General features: G+C 42.4%; 1 protein-coding gene across 1 annotated transcript; it reads left to right on the forward strand.

Moving 5' to 3' along the window:
• Nucleotides 1–3,151: 3,151 nt before the first annotated feature.
• Nucleotides 3,152–15,454, forward strand: rgma (repulsive guidance molecule BMP co-receptor a). The gene is made up of 4 exons (XM_006789375.3): nucleotides 3,152–3,758; nucleotides 7,388–7,503; nucleotides 8,909–9,426; nucleotides 12,472–15,454. Exons 1-4 carry the CDS (start codon nucleotides 3,745–3,747, stop codon nucleotides 13,162–13,164), a joined length of 1,341 nt encoding a protein of 446 aa, XP_006789438.2. The 5' UTR covers nucleotides 3,152–3,744; the 3' UTR covers nucleotides 13,165–15,454.
• The last annotated feature ends 3,068 nt before the right edge of the window (nucleotides 15,455–18,522 follow it).

Consider the following 18,522-nt stretch of genomic DNA (forward strand, 5'->3'; position numbering starts at 1 on the left):
ATTAAAAAGGCAGCTGTTTTATTGAGATAAGCTTTCCTTGCATACGTTTATGGCATCGTGCATGCAAATGGAGTCATAGCTGCTCACCAGTGTGTATGTATGAGTGTTTGGGGTTTTTTTTTATTGTTTGTTTGTTTGTTTTTTAAACCCTGTCAGGTGCTGAACAGTGATTCATCATCCACAGTCAAAAACAGTTATCCATTCACAAATGTTTCTCCCTGAAATTTGGCCCGATCGGCTCTGTTGAGCAGCAGAGCTAATTATTTGTCTAGCGGCCTGTACACACTCTGTCTAGTTCGGTCCATGTCTGGAATTAAACAGTGTGCATAATTCTTGTTGGATTGCAGTCCATCTCTGCTCAGTACGAGAGAGAGAATCTGCAACGAGGGTTTGCACATTCAAGTCCCTCCGTCTGCGTGAATGAACAGGCCAATTTGCAAGCCTCCTGCATCCGCGTTGTTTCAGACTGTGGCAGTAATTCCACAAATTATCTGAGCCTCCCATATCAGCCCTTAATAGAGTTTTCTGAATTCATGCCCACACCTTATTACCAAAGACAGTCCTGCTGTGCGCACCACCCCCTCTTTTTAAATGCCAATCGTGCACATGAAACATAGATCTTAGCCAAAAGGGACTCTCACAGGTTAACACTCTTCTGCTGTAATTGCGTATGAAACCTCTGGCTGCAATACAAGTTGAACACTAAACACTAAAAATACTCCACGTTCACATGAGGTCAGCCCATAGTGGAATATTCAATTTACTATAGCTTCCTTATATAGATATTATACCTACAACTGAGTCTGTGGAACAAAGGTGTCTCTAATATATTGTACAGACAATAATATCCATTAGAAATGTTGTTTCAGGTAAACAAAGCAGAAATATTTCCCTGATCAGTCCAGCACAAAAATTGCACAAATATATACAGAGACGCTTCATCAAAGTCCGAAATGTATTTTTAATGTTTTTCAGGTTTCGTCGTTCTTTTTTTAATACTCAGCTGCTGCTATTATTATTATTGCAGAGTAGTCTAGCAAAGCCCAAAGAATAGATTAACTATTTGAATTAATATTGTCAGCAAATGGCAAAAATGCAGAGCACAAAGTTTGTTGTGATGCCATTAGAATCAAAGCTATTCAGTTTAGCATCACAAGACAAAGAATAGCAGCAAGCTAATTCTTTGCGTTTGTGGATAAGAAATCACTTTCTCGTGTCGATTTGTTGATTAAATCGACACGAGAAAGTGATGCCCAGTCTTGATTCTACGTCTGACGCCTCTGAAAAGAAAAGCCCAGCAACGCTATGATGGCCTAATTGTTATGCTGCAGGAGTGCAGAAGGCGTCCGGAAGGTCACTTCGAGCATATGATGTTTACTAATCCCTGTCTGACTCAGAAATACTGCAATAGATGGGGTTTCTTACACAGTTCATCTACGCCCAACGCGCAACCAGCCGGGTGTGGATGAATGTAGTTTGTGTCGAAAGACTGAAACATCACCTAAAGATGTACAGAAACCATTTTTTCTCTGAGGAATTTATGACCCAAAATCACAGACCGTGCAACTGTTCTGTCCTAAGAATCTCACAGTTGAACTTTTGATCCGGCGTTGAGGAAGCCTAGCATGTGATGATCTGAGGAAATCACCTGATAGTGAAGCAAGAATTACTCATCTGCATTTGTCCACATCGTCTGTGTGGTTTATGATTAATCGTGCTGCAGAAACCTTTTTCTTGAAACTGCGGTCTCCGGGAAAGATTGAGCAAAAATGAATCAGTCAGTCTTCTTCTAGTATACAACTATGTAATCTCTTCATTACATAGTATGTAGAATAAATGTTTCTGCCAAAACCAAGGAGCTTGTAATCTTTTTTTTTTACATTAGTCTCATGGGCATCTTCATCTCTCCTTGGTTTCTACCATATGGTTTCTGCTTAACACATTTCATAACAGACTAAATCACAGACGATTAGAGGAAATCACACAGCGCCCCGAGCATATAGGCATCACCCAATGCTTTTGTTCCTATAATAGAAACGTAGCTGATTGTCACACACATGCACACGGAGGCGTGCGCACACACACACACACAAAATTGAAGCATTATAATAATCCAGTGACATGTAAAGCCGTTGTGTTAACTGGCCGTAATACCTCAGCAAGGCAGCGTGTACACCAGCTGCGTTTAAGATGAGGCCGGCATCCGGCACCTCTAAAGCCATTCTTTTCACACCGGGGTGTCACTCTTTCATGTTCTTCTGCTACATCAATGTAAAATGTGCTGCCTCTCAGTGGCCATCTGGAGTGGGCAGGTCTGGGCTGTGACAGTAAAATGAGAGGATTTACAGGGGTCAGTTTCTTGCTGGATGCACCGAGGGATGATGTAATGTGACAGTTCTGGCCAGCGGCTCAGTGCAAGCAGCATCAGTGTCAATAGAAGGTGCAATCAGAAGCTCATTAGGAAAGGCTTGTGTCAGCTCTGCATTTCTGCTGGCTTTCTCCCAGCCACTCTGCTGCTTCGCTCAGACGCTGCTAGTCTGAGGGAAACTGGAGCAGAGAGAAACAGTTATGCTGGAGGTTTGAAACGCTTGAGGAGAGAGGAGCGGGTGGGGGGTTGTGGTGGTATTTTCCTGCATGCAGCCTGATCCTAAAACACAGGTGCAGGTTCCTTGCAGCCCTTTGAGCATACCCCACCCCAACCCAACCCCTCCTCCCAGCTGCAAAGTGTTTGTCCACTTGATCCTCCATTAAATCCTGATTATTATGGATTTGTCTTTTTCAAATTGGTGATTTGCAAAGATAAGGGACTGATAAAGGTTATCTGGCGAGGGCTGTTTGCTGCCAATCAATGAGACTAATTAAACTTGATCCAAATACTGCAGAAATAAGAGTATGTAAAAACAGAGGTGAAAGCAATGCAGATATCCTCACTGCCTGTTTGTTTGTTTTTTTTAAAGCCATTTGGTTTAAGTGAAAGCAGAGTTGTCACTACGCATGGGTTCGGTTCGGTTTTTTTATAAGATAAAAAGTGTTCAAAAGTGCGTTTCTGCCTGGTTTTCAGTGCAGACCTCTTTTCGCTGCAAAGCATCAGAGATGAAGACTAGTTAAAAAAAGAGAGAGAGAGGGGAGGGGGTGGCTGGGAGGGGGGTCTGATATTTGGGGCTCCCATGCGGCGTCATGCAGAGCCGATCATTGTCTCTCTCACACTTTCTAACTAGCCATTTCACAACATCCACACAGCGGATCGAGCCGTACGCAGCAGCAGTTTTACCTTCAGGGCTTTTTTTCTTTCTTTCGTTTTTTCTCCTGCACGACGTCGACCCATAACTAACAATTTGAATTCGGCACGCGGATGAGGCCAATTACTGGACTTAATCTATCATTACGTCCCCGTTCCGATCGGCTGATAGTCAAATGAGTTAAGCGATGGCCGAAGAGCTCCGAGTCCGCCACCGGGTGCCAGAAGTGGTTGTTTAAATTTAAACGAAAACAACTAAAAGAGAGAAGAGAGAGGGGGGAAACACTTTGATTTGCTTGCAACGCGGACTTGGAGAAGCTGTTCGGCGGACATGATGTGCAGAGTGGCGGATTTTACGCGCAGAAAGCCGCTGGGTGCGTTTGATTTCGGATTACTGTGACACACTGGCTGTGTAGTTTTCAGGGGGAGATTTTTTTTAAGGAGTCTGCTTCCCTCTCGCTCCTGTTCGCTGCTGTCCTCCAGGACTCCAGAGTCGCGGAGATCCCATGCAGTCGCCAAGGTTGGTTCGAGACTAAATTTTACTCCTTATTTCTCATATTAGGCAGGAATGCGATCAGTTTTGTGCTGCTCAGCCCTGTAATGTGTCTTGTCTTCCTATCATCCTGTCCGGAGTGTTTGGATTTCTGCAGATTTAATAACCTGATCCTTTTTCCAGTGTCACACAAGAAAAAAACTAGGAGAAAACTGAATTTTGAAATGCACCAGACCCCCCACCAAAAAAAAAAAAAAAAAAAAAGCATTTACACGCCTCATTACTTCTAAATTATTGGACAACTGGGAGTAAAACTATTAATCACAATTTTATATGTTATTTTGTCTGGATTTAGCAGTTACTCTCAACTAAAAATACCCTTGAGGCCACTTTAATCCAACATGCAGTAAATGATGATCTTAACGGTGCTACAGGACAAATGCGCCTGTCGGATGCAGATTTTTCACCTTTTGAATCCCAACTGCGTGACAGCTACCTGTAATTAGACCAATAACCGAGCTGTCCACAAAGCTCAAATTTAATGACAGGTTTGGTTGTCCTCGTAACGCCATGTGCGTTTGTGTCATGATTTGAGGTTTCATATCAGAGCTCATAACAAGCGCCATCTGTTGGAATAGAGGATCAGTCCCTGTGGCTGTGGAGATAAAGATAAATGGACAGAGATATGTTGGCCTGCGCAACCAGTTTAACGCTGCGCACAAAAGAGATGGGGCAGCTTATTTAGATTACACAGGGAGGATTAAAAAAAAAACTGTCTGCTGTAATTCCCTCAGCAACCTGGTTTGACAGGTGATATCAGAGATTTAAGCAGCACATCATAAAGCCATTATGCTGGATTTATGGAGATGTTTTATTGTTATATTGTGTCACCGCTACCTGTTACAGCATGTGGACGACAGGGTCTCCCGGATAAATATGTCCTCATTTATATGACGGAACATGGTGGTGGTTAAAAAGCAAAAAAATTTGAGCTGTAGATAAAAACATAACTAAGCTAAGCAATTCAGTGATCAGTGTGTTGACTCGGAGAGGTGGTGATTAGAAAAGACATGTCCTAACCTCATTTTGATTGATTATTTTATTAGTGATTTATCGATTAATCAATAAAATGTCTTCCTATTTCCCCACCCAGGAAATACACCAGACCCCAAAGAGGTTCAATTTCAGTGAGAGATTTAAGAGCCTCTTTGATAAATAATTTAACTAATCAAACTGGAAGCAATCAAATTAGCTGATACTAATACTGTAATTTATTAATCTTGTATTCTAGCTGAAACAATTAGTGATTCAGAATAAGGAATACATGGGGTCGTTTTGGACAAAGAAATAGAGCTGTGACTTTTTATTGATATTTACAAACCCTCTGTGACATAACTGGTTTCTCATTCACTTTTAATAGTAATAACTTTAATCCTTTAATGAAGCTGGGTAACTACAGATAACTATCATTTATGCTTGTTCTCCATAAACGGATCATAAAAATGACTAGTTGGCTAAAGCATTGACAACAACAATAATTTCCTCTATTTGTTTTGTTGTTCAAATAGTGCAAAAACATCTTCACATAATGAGAGTAGATGGTTGATATGGATGTTGTAGGTTAGTCTGCAACAGGTGATGTATGTGCAGCATCTGTTTTTCAGATCTGGTGCATTTTGCAGATTGATCACTGGGCTTCTTCTGCCCAGCAGCTGACCGACATCTGATTAAGACAAGCTGCATCAAACCCTTCAGAGTGCTGCCGAACAGCTTCATTCCTCTGCTGCAGCCACGCTACAATCCAAAAATATTCCACAATTCATCAAAACATTTCACAGAGCAGCTTATACCTTTCAGCTGCGCTCATTCCTTCCTTTCAGATGTGAATGCTCGGTATATTAGGTTTGGAAGTAAGTGTGCACGGGGGCCACCCTTGTTGAAAACATGTGTAGGCTCGGACCTCTTTGTACATGAACATATCCATCACCCGCAAGAGGGACAGCAACCACAAAGACAATCAGCGCTCTGTGGAAAAATACTGTACAGCCAGCCACAACCTGAGCAAGGCGGTACATATCTTGGTGTAAATGAAATGCTCCACTAATGTGTCATCAGCACAATTCAAAGCTAATCAAAAAGAGGAGCAGATCAGCACCTGCACTTCTTGTCATTTGGAGAAATGCTTTTAAATCCACCGAACCAACATGGAGGAAATGCTCACTGCAACAAGGGGCTGCTTGTTCTCATTTCAGTGAAGTAATTAAGTAGTAAAATGCCATCAAAATTCTTACGATCAGGTGGGGCTCACTGTAAGTTTGAGTACCTCATGCCCGGGTGCTTTAAACGACTTGTGCTGGGTAAACTATGGCCGCTGATATCAAAGAACTGCGGTGTTTCCACACTGTTTTGCTCTCTCTCTTTTTTTTAAGTCATTTAACAACCTGAGGATGAGTTTACATCATATAATTACAGGCACATTACACATAGCGGCTGGTTAAATGCTTATTTTGAAGTTAATGCCTTGAAACATGGTTATAAGAAGATAACATTTGCAATAACAAATACTGTGCAATTTGTTTTTCACCCTCCTAGTAATTGTTTTTAAAATTATGACTTATGGCTGAATACATGGAGTTAGGTAACATTTTAGTAAAGTACGCTATTAAATGATTCAACCTTTTGTCAGTATACAGATATTGATCCTCAAGCTAAGATAATCTCCAAACATTCACTTGTTCCACTATGTTAAACACGATCAGTTTAATGGTTTTCCTTGTTATGTGTACGAGGAACCCAATTATCTTTGGATCAGCTCAGGGTCTGGGAATCTGTGATGGGGATTTTTCCCTAGATATAAACCACAATGGAGAAATTAGGAAGCAAATCAGTGAGATGAACCCACAATTACATGTATGCTTTATCATTTTGACCCAAATTTTCACTCAATCCTGGGTATTTGTGGTAATGAGACCATCTTGTTCAATAATACCTTTGCACATTGCCCACAGTGGGCTATGTTGGGTGGAAGGGTTAACATGGCTTGTAGCAACCATTTTAAGGTGATGCAAGTGATGTATAGTTTTTCGAGAAGTGATATGAAGAAAAAAACTGATGATTGTTCGTATTGTTGGTGGTTTTCCTCTTGTTAATCTGCCCACACACGCTCTGTGGAGGCATGACACTGTTTTCATTTCAAGCCTTTAAACGGTGCGGTTGTTGCGATCTTATAACAAATCAGATCTTTCTTTTATATGGCGGTGTGGACTACCACTTTGTGGGTCATGAAAAGTCGGTCGTCGTCTAACAAGTCTGCACACTGAGGTGTAATTTGAGTCTCGCAGAAAGGTGGGGGTTTAAGGGCGAAACGGGCAGCCGTGATTGGTTCAGCTTGTCCGATGGCCCGCAGAGGCTTCGCCTCCTCGGCACTCCCTAAAAGGAAGGATAGCTCGGCTGCCTGCCTGCCTGCTTGGAGTTGTTTGAGCTAGCTGCCTAACTTTTACCGACGAGAGGAACAAAACAGCCTCTTACCAGGCGGTGATGAGAAGACGGGACCCCCAGCTTCAGACCGTTTTCATGGACTTTCTAGTGTTTTCTTAGCGAAGGCTTGGCGAGTTGAGCTAACTGTCCTCCACTGTTTTTGTCCTTAATGCGACCAGGGAGAGGAGTACAGTGCGAGCCCGAGCTGGATGGATGGTTATGGGGGAAAGAGGGAGACCCTCGGCGCTTGAAGTGTGCAGAGTCCTCGCCGTGCTTTTCTCACTCTTCCCCTCTGGTAAGAATTTTTTTTTGTCTGTTTTCGTTTTCTTCCTTTTTCCTTTTAGACCCAACAGGCGTGTTTTACGCCAACACACACGGTTTATATGACTTCACTTAACTTTGTTAATCACAGTGCTAGCAAACTCCAGAAGTTATTAGCATTGATTTTTCTCCACCTTGGCGTCCAAAGTTGCCTGATTTATTTACTTTTTATTTGCCGAAATATTGTAGTTTGTATCATTGTTATTATTGAACTACTGGTTTTTATTTTTCCAAAAAATGTGACGTTTTTTTTAAGCGGGAATCCGAAAACTAGTATGAAAGCTTATAATAGTCCTTATCGTTTAGTTAAAAACCCACCAAACTCTATACAAAAAGTGACTAAAATCTAGAGAATTGCAGCGAAGCGTTTACTTTGTGCATTTATAATTGTTTTTTAATTTGAAAATATTAATTTTTCATATTTATTTAATGTTAGAAATCTTGACATTTAAAAATAACATTTTGCCAGGTATTAGTTTTGAGACAAAAACCACTGAAAGGTCTTCTCGGAGCTGCATGCGGCTCTCCAAAAGTGTTTTGTTGGGGGATGGGACGTGTCTCGGGGTTTTGGCTCCTTCAAAGTGTTTTTTCAAACCGAGAACTGCACCGTAGAAGCACAATAATGTATCTTAAGTAACTATATATTTGTGTGACTGCAATCAGTCACTTTTTCAGCTCACTTAGCGCAAAGCCTTATCGGTTTTCTTCTTTGATCACATGCCGTTACACAACAAAGTGATAATACGCTGATAGCTGAGATCAAGATTAGTTTATTGCCATCTTGATAAGTGGAAGGGTGGTGTGGACGCTTTGAGTTGTTTAAAGTTTGACTTCAAAGTGCTGGTAGTCCACCCCCCGGAAACCTCTCACAGCCAGTTCAAATAAATAAATGCTTTATTAATCGAAGGTGATGGTATTCAAACATGGTGTTGCAATGATTCATCCTGGGAAATGTTAAAGTAGCATTGGTGCAAAAGTTCGCCGGATATTGCAACAAAGCTGGAGACCACAGAGGAGTAGTGTTATTAATCGGTTATCGTGTAGATTAGTATCCCTAATCGAGTTTTTACCTGTGCATATAAAGAGAGAGAAATGGAAACCACTGGATGTGAAAGGGAAGTGAAGCGAAGCTACCTTCTTTCCAGGCTACATATGAAATGTATATATATTGGATGAAAATTACATCTAATGTTATTGTGATTGTTATTAATTCTATAAATGATTGTTTCTATCATTTACAGTATAGCATGCACAAAGAAAATGGTTAACTTAAGGAGGAACAACAGTAGCCTTTTGGATAGAGAGTGTGGTTTAAAGTATCGTGTTTCTAGATGACTTTATTACTTTTGCTCCAACTGGATGTTGTTCCTCCCTGACAGTGAGCCTGCAGTGCAAGATCCTCAAGTGCAACTCTGAATTTTGGGCCTCCACCTCAAACTCTGGACCGGAGGAGGAGTTTTGCACGGCTCTGCGGGCGTACAACAGCTGTGTACGTCGGACCGCACGTACCTGCAGGGGTGACTTGACATATCACTCTGCACAGCATGGCATAGAGGACCTAATGAGCCAGCACAACTGCTCCAAGGAAGGACCGACTTCCCATCCACGTACCCGGACCCCGCTTCCTCCAGCACCCCCGCCGGTTATGACTGACAGCCAAGAACGCTCCGATGGCCCGGAAGTGTGCCACTATGAGCGCAGTCTTCCACGCAACACGGCGCCACCTAACTATACCCACTGTGGCTTTTTTGGAGACCCACACCTCCGAACCTTTGGCGACGACTTCCAGACATGTAAGGTGGAAGGAGCCTGGCCGCTCATCCATAACAAATACTTGTCCGTCCAGGTGACCAACACTCCCGTAGTACCAGGCTCTTTCGCCACCGCCACAAGCAAGGTGAGACCCTCTGTTGTTAAGTGTATGACTGCAGCACTAGCTGATTGGCTAAGGCTTTTAATATGTCTTGATGCATGCTCATCCAGGTAAGAAAATCCCGAAACGTTGAATTTGTTCTGGATGTAGCGTTTTCAGTGGCAGAAACATTTTGTCACTCATCCAAGTGACTTCTTCAGTCTCAGCTGACTGCAGGTTTCCCCAACCTTATAAACAGTACATTTGCATAATGACTGAAACTAGCACCACTGACAAACAATGATTGCATTATTCATCAGTAGCGCTAGTTTTTTCTTTCTGAATCCAGTCAGTCCGCTTGCATCTGAGTGATGTAAATTCCATTATCTAAGAGGGTCCATGTGCCAGATTTTTGTGACAGTGCAGAGTACCCCACAGAGACTGGATGCACTACAGCTAACTGCAGTGGATTGTTATCGGGGCTTAATGCCCGAACTGATCATCCTTAATCAAGCTAATGTTTATTTTTCCACAAAATGTGCTGTACTAAGTATTCTAGAAGGGATTCTGTTCTCTGTTACTAAAAATACACTAAAAGCTACACAGAGCAGAAAAGGAGGGCAAGATGTCTGACACAGGAATGGTATACAATCATCCAGTCACTTTTCAAAATAAAAGACCCTGTGCAGACTAAATGCTGTGCTGCTGAAAGTGTGTTTTGAAGAAGTTCAAAGGATGCGATGTGTGTTGCATCGCTGGGATGAGCCAACAGTCAGTCAGCTAGGACCACTGTTAACAATTAAAGGGCCATTTACACATTCCTAAGAAGTTGTTCAAAATTTGCTGAACAATTTCTGGTTGATGCACAGTTAAGAAAATGACTCTTGTCTTTGTTGTGTTACCTCCGTAATTAACGGGGGGTGGGGGATCAACAATTTCTATTATCATTGACTCAGTTAAGTAGCAAAAATGTGCTGAGTACAGCTTTTAAAATGGGAAGCATTGCCTGGTTCTGTATAAATATATTTTATGTAAGGATTTGGACTGTCAAGCAAAACTGGGTTTTGTAGCATTCTCTGTAGGTGACTTGAAAAGGTGTTTTAAGATAATAATTTGTTGATCCTTGCAATATTGCTGGTAGGGTTTCATAAATGTTAGTACAAATTAACCAGCTGCACATATGTGTCTGTGTGAAGAGCTGGGATGATTTCCTTTTGTTGACATATACATGGGCAGCTGCAGAGACCGCAGGTGTGTAGATGTTCTTACTGCCCTGCTTTCTTATCTGCTTGGGGAACATGTTACATACACGTGCATTAGATCAGCATTACAGGAAGACCTGCAGGTCCTTTTTGAAGAGATGGGTTATTTATTTATTTATCTTTATTTTTTTCCCCCCCGACACATTATTGGACATAAGATTGCCATAAACAGGTGTAATAGCAAATTCCATGTGGTCTGAAAGGTGCTGTGGGCCTGTGTTCCTGTCACCCTGTGGATCCTGCTTATTTAGATGAGTTCTAAATTAGGATATGAGGAAGCTCGATCCAGCAAATCTCAAAGGGCTCCATGAGCTTTATCAAAATCTTTTGATACTTAAAATCAAGATCTTTGATAAAGCTTATCAAGATCTCTGAGATTTGTTGGGCTGGGCTTCTTCATCTCATAGATCTTGATAAGCTTTATGAATCATATGTTGGTATTAAAACAGCTGTGCTTTGTCGCATGTGAAGCTTCATTCTCTGTTGAGCTCAGTCTGATGTTTGGGCTTCTTATTGTAGCACACAGTGAGCACAGAACTGCAGATTATTTTGTCCACATTATGAGATATTTTCTTTCAGATTTATCAGCAGTGCACAAGTCATTATTGATGTTTTGTTGAATAGTGAATTGGTTAGTTTGGATGGCAGCCCCTAAAATGGTCAAACTGGAGGCCATAACATAGGAGTTGGCCTAGACTTGGCAATGCTCCAGCACCATTTGGTTGAGGACCCGAGTCGTTTGCTGAGGATCATAGCTGAAGTACTCAGACTGAGGTATAACAGGACTTTGTCCCTAATCACATTTTTAGAAACTATAATTTTCTGTAATCAAGGTTTCTAATCATACTCTATTAAGCATTTGTGGGGGGGGGGGGGTTTAGCTTTTAAAGTAATTGCATTTTTGTTCTGCTATTCTTGGAAGCAAATGAGACAGCTTTTTAAAGATCATGATTCTGGACAAAGGGAAAACAAAGCAGCAGCCAATGCCACCTGTGCAAACAAGGCCCTTCTGGTAAAAGAGCTGCATTAGCAGAGCTCCGTGTTGGTACATAGCTCTCGCTACAGCAAATAAAACTGTCTGGTTATTTCCATCTTCATACCAGTAGATAAGGCAGGCCTTTTTCTTTTGTTTGCTTTTATTAAACATTTAAGAAGGAAACTGGGAAAAAGCAGAAGTTATTGTGGCTTGGATAAAGGAAATTGAAAGAGGGAGAGAAAGAGCTGGTGCAGCAGATGAATTGTCAAGCTTAAAGAGTATGCTGTGGACCCCCACCCTGTGTCCCCTGTCTCAAATGAGCAGACATCCCAGTTCCTAGGCCGTCCATGTTCACACAAAGGCTCATTGGTGTCCTGATGAAACCAAGCTTACAGAGTCCTGGCCAGTCTCACTTAATTAGCTGCAGAGTATATCGCTGTGTCCTGGCCCGACGCCATTCCCTGGAGCATAGTTCTGGGGGTTCACAGGCAGGTTTTTCAGTACTATGAATGGATCGTCTTTGTGTCTGCAAACTGAGGCCTGATTTTTACATGGCCGAGACTTGTGTTTTTTGAAGGCGTTTGCCTTGGCCTCCCTCATGTTGAGCCAGCCCTGAAATGTGACACTTAAGTGGGGCGTTGTGGTAGATGGCACATATTGCACAAACTTGTTCTTAATGCATAAGTATAAGCACTTCCCGTTTTCATTCCGATGTTTACATTTACTGCAGTTTACTAGGATTTAATATGTGAGTAGGTAGGGAAATGGTCACTGATAACTTCCTGAGAATCGTAAAAGTTGACCGTATAATGAATGTTGAATATTGATGCGATTTCTTTCTCCATTCTGCAGCTGACAATCATCTTTAAGAACTTCCAGGAATGTGTGGACCAGAAGATGTACCACGCAGAGACAGACGAGCTGCCGGCTGCGTTTGCAGACGGCTCGAAGAACGGAGGCGACCGCTACGGAGCGAACACCCTGCGTGTGGTGGAGAAGGTTGCCGGGCAGCATGTGGAGATTCAGGCGAGATACATCGGAACAACCATCGTAGTCCGGCAGGTAGGCCGCTACCTAACCTTTGCCGTGCGGATGCCGGAAGAAGTTGTGAACTCAGTGGAGGAAGGTGACAACCAGGACTTGTACCTGTGTCTTCACGGTTGTCCTGCCAACCAGCGCATCGACTTTAGGAACTTCAGAGCTCGAGCAGCGGAGGCCCAAAGCGTCAGCAGGACCAGGAGCAGCACCGGTGCCAACAGCTTTACCTACCAATCTGCAAAGACCAAGTGCAAAGAGCGGCTTCCAGTGGAGGATCTCTATTTCCATTCTTGCGTGTTCGACCTCCTCTCGTCTGGAGACATAAACTTCACCATGGCAGCCTACTACGCTTTTGAGGATGTTAAAATGCTCCATTCAAATAGCAAAAGATACCACATCTTTGAAAAGGATGCCGAAATGAATAGTGCAGAACAGAAGGGCAGAAATGTACTTTCAGTCTTCCTCGTCAACCTCCTCGCTGTGTTATTGTGGACAGTCTGTCTATAGTGTCTTTACAACAGTGTCCTCATGGTGTGTCTGTCAAGGAGCATTAGAGTACCATCGCTGCGTCCTACATCGGCTCCTCTCTGCTCTGGTTCTGTGACTTGACAGGTAGCTTGCAAGTAGGTCATCCCCGACCCAAGTCTCATTTTAGTGCTATTGTCGTGTCTTGACGTCAGCTTAATGACAGGACGAGCTCAGCGTTCTCCCACCTATCATCACACGTATTTAGCTGCTTCATTTGATTGGTCTTTGAAGAGGGCAGCGGTGAGAGAGCCCAGCTACTAGCTAGCTCAGGATATCCACCTGGGATTAAATCCCACATTCTCAATGGGGCCTGCATACCTATGGGAAGCTGGACAAGATGATCTTTTGCAGAAAGAGGAGTTTGCTGTTCCTCCCTCCTCTGACCCCCCCCTCCACCCTCATTGGTGCCAAGCCAGTGAAGCTCTATGGCTCATGTGGCAAAACGAGAGGACCTGACAGGGGCTTTTGTTAACCTTAGGCCAGAAGCAGCTCTATGTTTGATTAGTTTCCAGCTTTGGAAAAGCCGGAGCCTTTTGGAAGAAACACTCAGCCAAAAGGTTGTCAGAGCAGCGTCTCCAGTTGTCTGCTGTGGAGATTAATGGGTCATATTGTTAGGTTGTGTGTGTGTGTGAGTACAATATGTGTGCCGACTTCAGCATCTGTGGTTAATTTTGTGTTTGTGCGTGCAGCAGTTTCCAGACAACAAACCTCCAGCGGGAGAACTCCATTCCCATGTCTTTGTGTTGCACCTAAAATTTCAGAAATAGAAAAAGATGAAGCACTCGAGTTCATCTAGTGGACTCTTTATCAGCCAAGTAGCAAATTCCAAAAAGGGAACTCAAAAATAGTCATCTGCACGTCATTTTTCACTGTCATGCAACCTTTTCCCCTCCTTTTGAGCCGTCACACGACACGCTGACGTGCGGATCAGACAGCGTTTGTACTTTTAGGTCGGTTATGTGAATGTAGCGAAGAAGGTTTAGAAGTGCAAACTTGTTTAAGGGCACTTAAAGCGTTTACAGAAGGTCGAGCAGCCAATCAAAGCCCGACACCTCCTCGAGAGCATTTTGTGAATTTAAATCTCCGTTTCAAGCGTCGGTGGTGTAGATGCCGTTAGTACTCGCTGTAAAGACATCACCTCTAGTCAGTTGAGCATTTTTATAGACTACCAGCGTGCTGAGCTGACTGTGGCTTAGTGAGTAAACGATAAGCATATGTCTGTAGACGTGATTTCATGGCTTAAGTCATTGCCAAAGAACAAGCCCTTGTGCCAACATTTTTCCAAACAGCTGAATTTTCATCTTTCAGTCCTTTAAAAACAGTTTGTGACTCCTAACTGTGTATATAACTCGTGTTTGTGGGTGAATTACAGTAACGCGTACTGTAAAGGCAGCATTGGTTTCTGTTACTGCAGTCTCACTTTTTGCTTTTTCTTGTTTCACAATAAAGCTTCGAGGTTTCCAGCTGAACTTTGGCTCTCAGCTGCAGTATGTGTTAGTGTGCAAGTCCTCCCCCGTAGGTCCCGTTACCGCTGGGGCATTTTAATGGTCATTTATCCTTTTTTACACTGAAGTATTTGGCAGGCCTTACTACTGCTATTTGGAATATGTATCAGTGCAGTTTGACGGCAACAAAAAAGGAAAAAAAAAACACATACAACAAACTGATGATTGTAATGTTGAATCTTGTGTTGATAGATGTAATTTGTGTTTGTGTGTTTCACAGTAAATGGTTCTACATGTGTAATGTGAGACTGTACATGGTTTTTGTGTATTGTTGAGTTTAAATTTGTATATTACCTGTTGTGTTTTGAATTTATCACTCCAGTTTTTTGTACACAAGATGTTTCAGTGAATGTGAACTTTTGTTTTTCTTTCATTTGAAAAGGGATTTTTCTTTTGTCTTTTTGCAAAAACATGAACGCCACAGAACAGATTAGTCTTTACTAAGTACAGCGTACACATCGGTCTGTGTAGCAGTGATAAACATTAGTTGTTTAGTATCAAACAAGACTGCCCACCTTACCCACAGAAGAGATTGTTGCAAAGTGTTTTTTTTGGGGGGTTCATGTTTTTGAGTTTAAAGCACTTTATGTTTTCGTTGACATTTAGCTCTTTTGTTTGACTTGTAAGGGTTTAAAAAATACAAAAAAAAGCTGAATGGGGGGAAATGCCAGAAAGATCAAACTGTGTTGTAAATGTGATCCCACATGCCAGCTGTTTGTAATGTAAATTATTTATTAAATAAAAGGAAGATGTCTCGTTTATCAGCTCTCCTTTTGTCCTGTGTGGTGTGAGTTTGAAAGCATTTTTTGAAAACCACCCCGTGTGGGTTTTCTGCCTACACTTTGCAGTGCTTGACTGCCCCCTGCTGTAGATATGTGAGCAAATGTTGGAATGGATTTTTTATTTTTTTTTTGTTTGTTTTTTTTTTTTTTTTAAAGAAGTTTTAAGTTTTGACTTTGGAGTTAAAAATGGGATTTCTGAGCTTTAAACTGCGTTTACATTTTAACTATATAATGTAAAAGTGAAGTTTCAGGTGTATCGACAATTTATAGAGAAAAGCATAATAAATAATCTAGAATTGACAATTTACTGAACATCCTATGCAGACAGAGTAGGAGGAACGTCCAAACTTCATACAGAAGTCTCAAGGTCAGAATCAGTCTGCTGCAAATTAAATAAAATGTGAGGTCAAAATGTCCATAAAACATGTCTTTCTGACCCAGAGGAGGGAGGAACAGCAAACTCCTCTTTCTGCAAAAGATCATCTTGTCCTTGCGGTGGTCACCAGAAAGCTCCAGGCAGAATTTGAGTAGGTATGGACATCAAAGTCTGAAGCAGAAATTTTATTATCCTGTTTGGAAGAGCCAAATGAATCTAAAATAACACTCAGGTTTACTGTTTGCTGTTGCACTAAAGAACCCTGATCCAGCCTTCCTGTCTTATTAGTCCGTTCACATTTATCTGCAGGAAACGAAACGCAGAGCATGAAACTGCTTCACCTCACTGGAAGGATAACCGCAATCGGTTGTAGCCGTGATGCCCTCATTTAAACATCGGATAATTCAATCGTGCAGGAGGAAGGTTTCCATGTTAGAATATTATGTGGAGTGTCTTTGAAGGCCACGCAGGAAGAAATCTACACAGAGCAAAGATTTATTAGTGTGTGTGTAATGTGAGAATGGTGGTTTATTTATGTTGAAGTTTATTCTCCTTTAATGACTTCAACAGAAAACATGAAACTGAGGAGAGACTCTGTTAGTCCGTGCTGCGTGGCATGCCAGTGGCACATTTTTCCACTAATGGCCATCATTGGCGTATTAATGTGGGGTTGGCCATGAATGCAGACATGTTTGTTATTAATAAAGAAGAAGAACGTACTACAAGAAAGTACTACAGATGCAGTACACATGTTCACTATAGGATCTGGGGTCTGGAGCAGCTGTGCAGGCTCCATGAGACTGTCCAAGTCTTTACTGCTCTTTAAGTCGGTGCACAACTCTTACATGTGCAAACGAACTTGCTCTGTGGTGAACTACAACACCTGATCGCTGAAGCAGAACTTGTTTGCCAGATTCGTGGCGTTTACCATAGTTCACTACTGTGTGTGTTGCTTTTCAATGTTGCTGCTCAATATTTGGCCCCTCTCTCTTACTTTGAACATATTTTTTCTCCACTGTTTGAAATTGAGATAAAAACAGTATAGGTTAATGATTTATGAAGTACACTTTTATTTCAAACTTGATTTTAAAACCACAAATATGTCCTGGGTCAATCTGACCTGAGGGATACCAAAGGGTCCCAAAAGTGAAGACAATTCAATGGTTAAAGTTTCTCCTAGACCTGCTCCATAAAATGCTCTTGAAATGCAGGCAGTTTGTTTTTATCGTGTTTTTCATGTTTAATAGAGAACACAGAGCCTTACACAGTGCTTCTCAAAGGTTTGATGACTGCATGCTATTATGAGCACCTAGCATGTGATTGAGGACCACACATGGCAAATACACAGACCCAGCATTTGTTGTGTTGTTATATATGTTATCAGAAGACAATGGTTTGTATTGGTAATGCGCCTTTTTGCTTTTAACCACTCGTGAGATGGCTGTTATATTTCCTTACAGCACTTTGAATCCACTAGTGAAAAGCAACTTCACAGAGCACCGCTCCAAATGAACGTATGAGATAGGACAGGGACCCCCTGTTGGTGGTTATGAAGCAAGGTTAATGGATGTAGCTGCTTGTTATGAGCAGCCTGTTGCAAAAACATTTATTCCCATTTCTTTAGCTGAATCTATGACAAATGTCAACAATAACACAGTTTGACAGGCATAAAAAAGCATTATTGCATCAACAAGGTGATTCTGTAAGAGCGATTACCCATAAATTTGGCACATCTTGGCATGGTAAATGGCCTGTATTTGTATAGCGCTTTTACTAGTCCCCCCTAGGGACCCCAAAGCGCTTTACACACCCAGTCATCCACCCATTCACACACTGGTGGAGGCAAGCTGCAGTTGTAGCCACAGCTGCCCTGGGGCAGACTGACAGAAGCGAGGCTGCCATATCGCGCCATGGGCCCTTCTGGCCAACACCAGTAGGCAACGGGTGAAGTGTCTTGCCCAAGGACACAATGACCAAGGCAACCTTCCGATTACAAGGCGAACTCCCAACTCTTGAGCCACGATCGCCCCATGGTGTGCAGTGTGTCCTTAAAAGTTTGAGGAAACTGGATAAATGGAGGTCGAAAGAAGAAGTGTGTCAGGCCTAAAAACTATCTGCTGGAAAAGGGTGAGGTATGCCTAATTACATGGTTTGGTAGTGACCAGATGCAGTGACCGCTCCTCAATAAAACGCACATGACGGCCTGCCTGGAGTTTGCTGAAAGGCACCTGAAGGACTCTCAGACCATGAGAAACAAAATGCAAAAGGAGTGGTGAAACAAAGATTGAACTCTTTGGCCTGAATGCCAAACATTTCATGCAGGAAACCAGGCACCAATAATCACCTGGCCAAAATCATTCCTACAGTAAGGCACGGTGGCGGCAGCATCATGCTGCAGGGATGTTTTTCAGCAGCAGGAAAGATAAATGCTGCAATGTACTTAAAGTTAACCTGCCCCAGAGCGCTCTCGATCCTTAGACTGGGGCAAAGGTCCATCTTCCAACAGGATGATGACCCCAATCACACAACCAAGAATACAAAGGAGTGGCTTCAGGACCACTTTGAGTGTTCTTGAGCGGTCCAGCCAGAGCCCAGATCTCTGGTTATCTGAAAATGGCTGTACATCGATGCTCCCCATCCAACCTGATGGAGCTCGATTCTCGGTTCTGCAAAT

Source organism: Neolamprologus brichardi, chromosome 7, assembly GCF_056152115.1.
Source record: "Neolamprologus brichardi isolate AB-2024 chromosome 7, ASM5615211v1, whole genome shotgun sequence".
Taxonomy (NCBI): Eukaryota; Metazoa; Chordata; class Actinopteri; order Cichliformes; family Cichlidae; genus Neolamprologus; species Neolamprologus brichardi.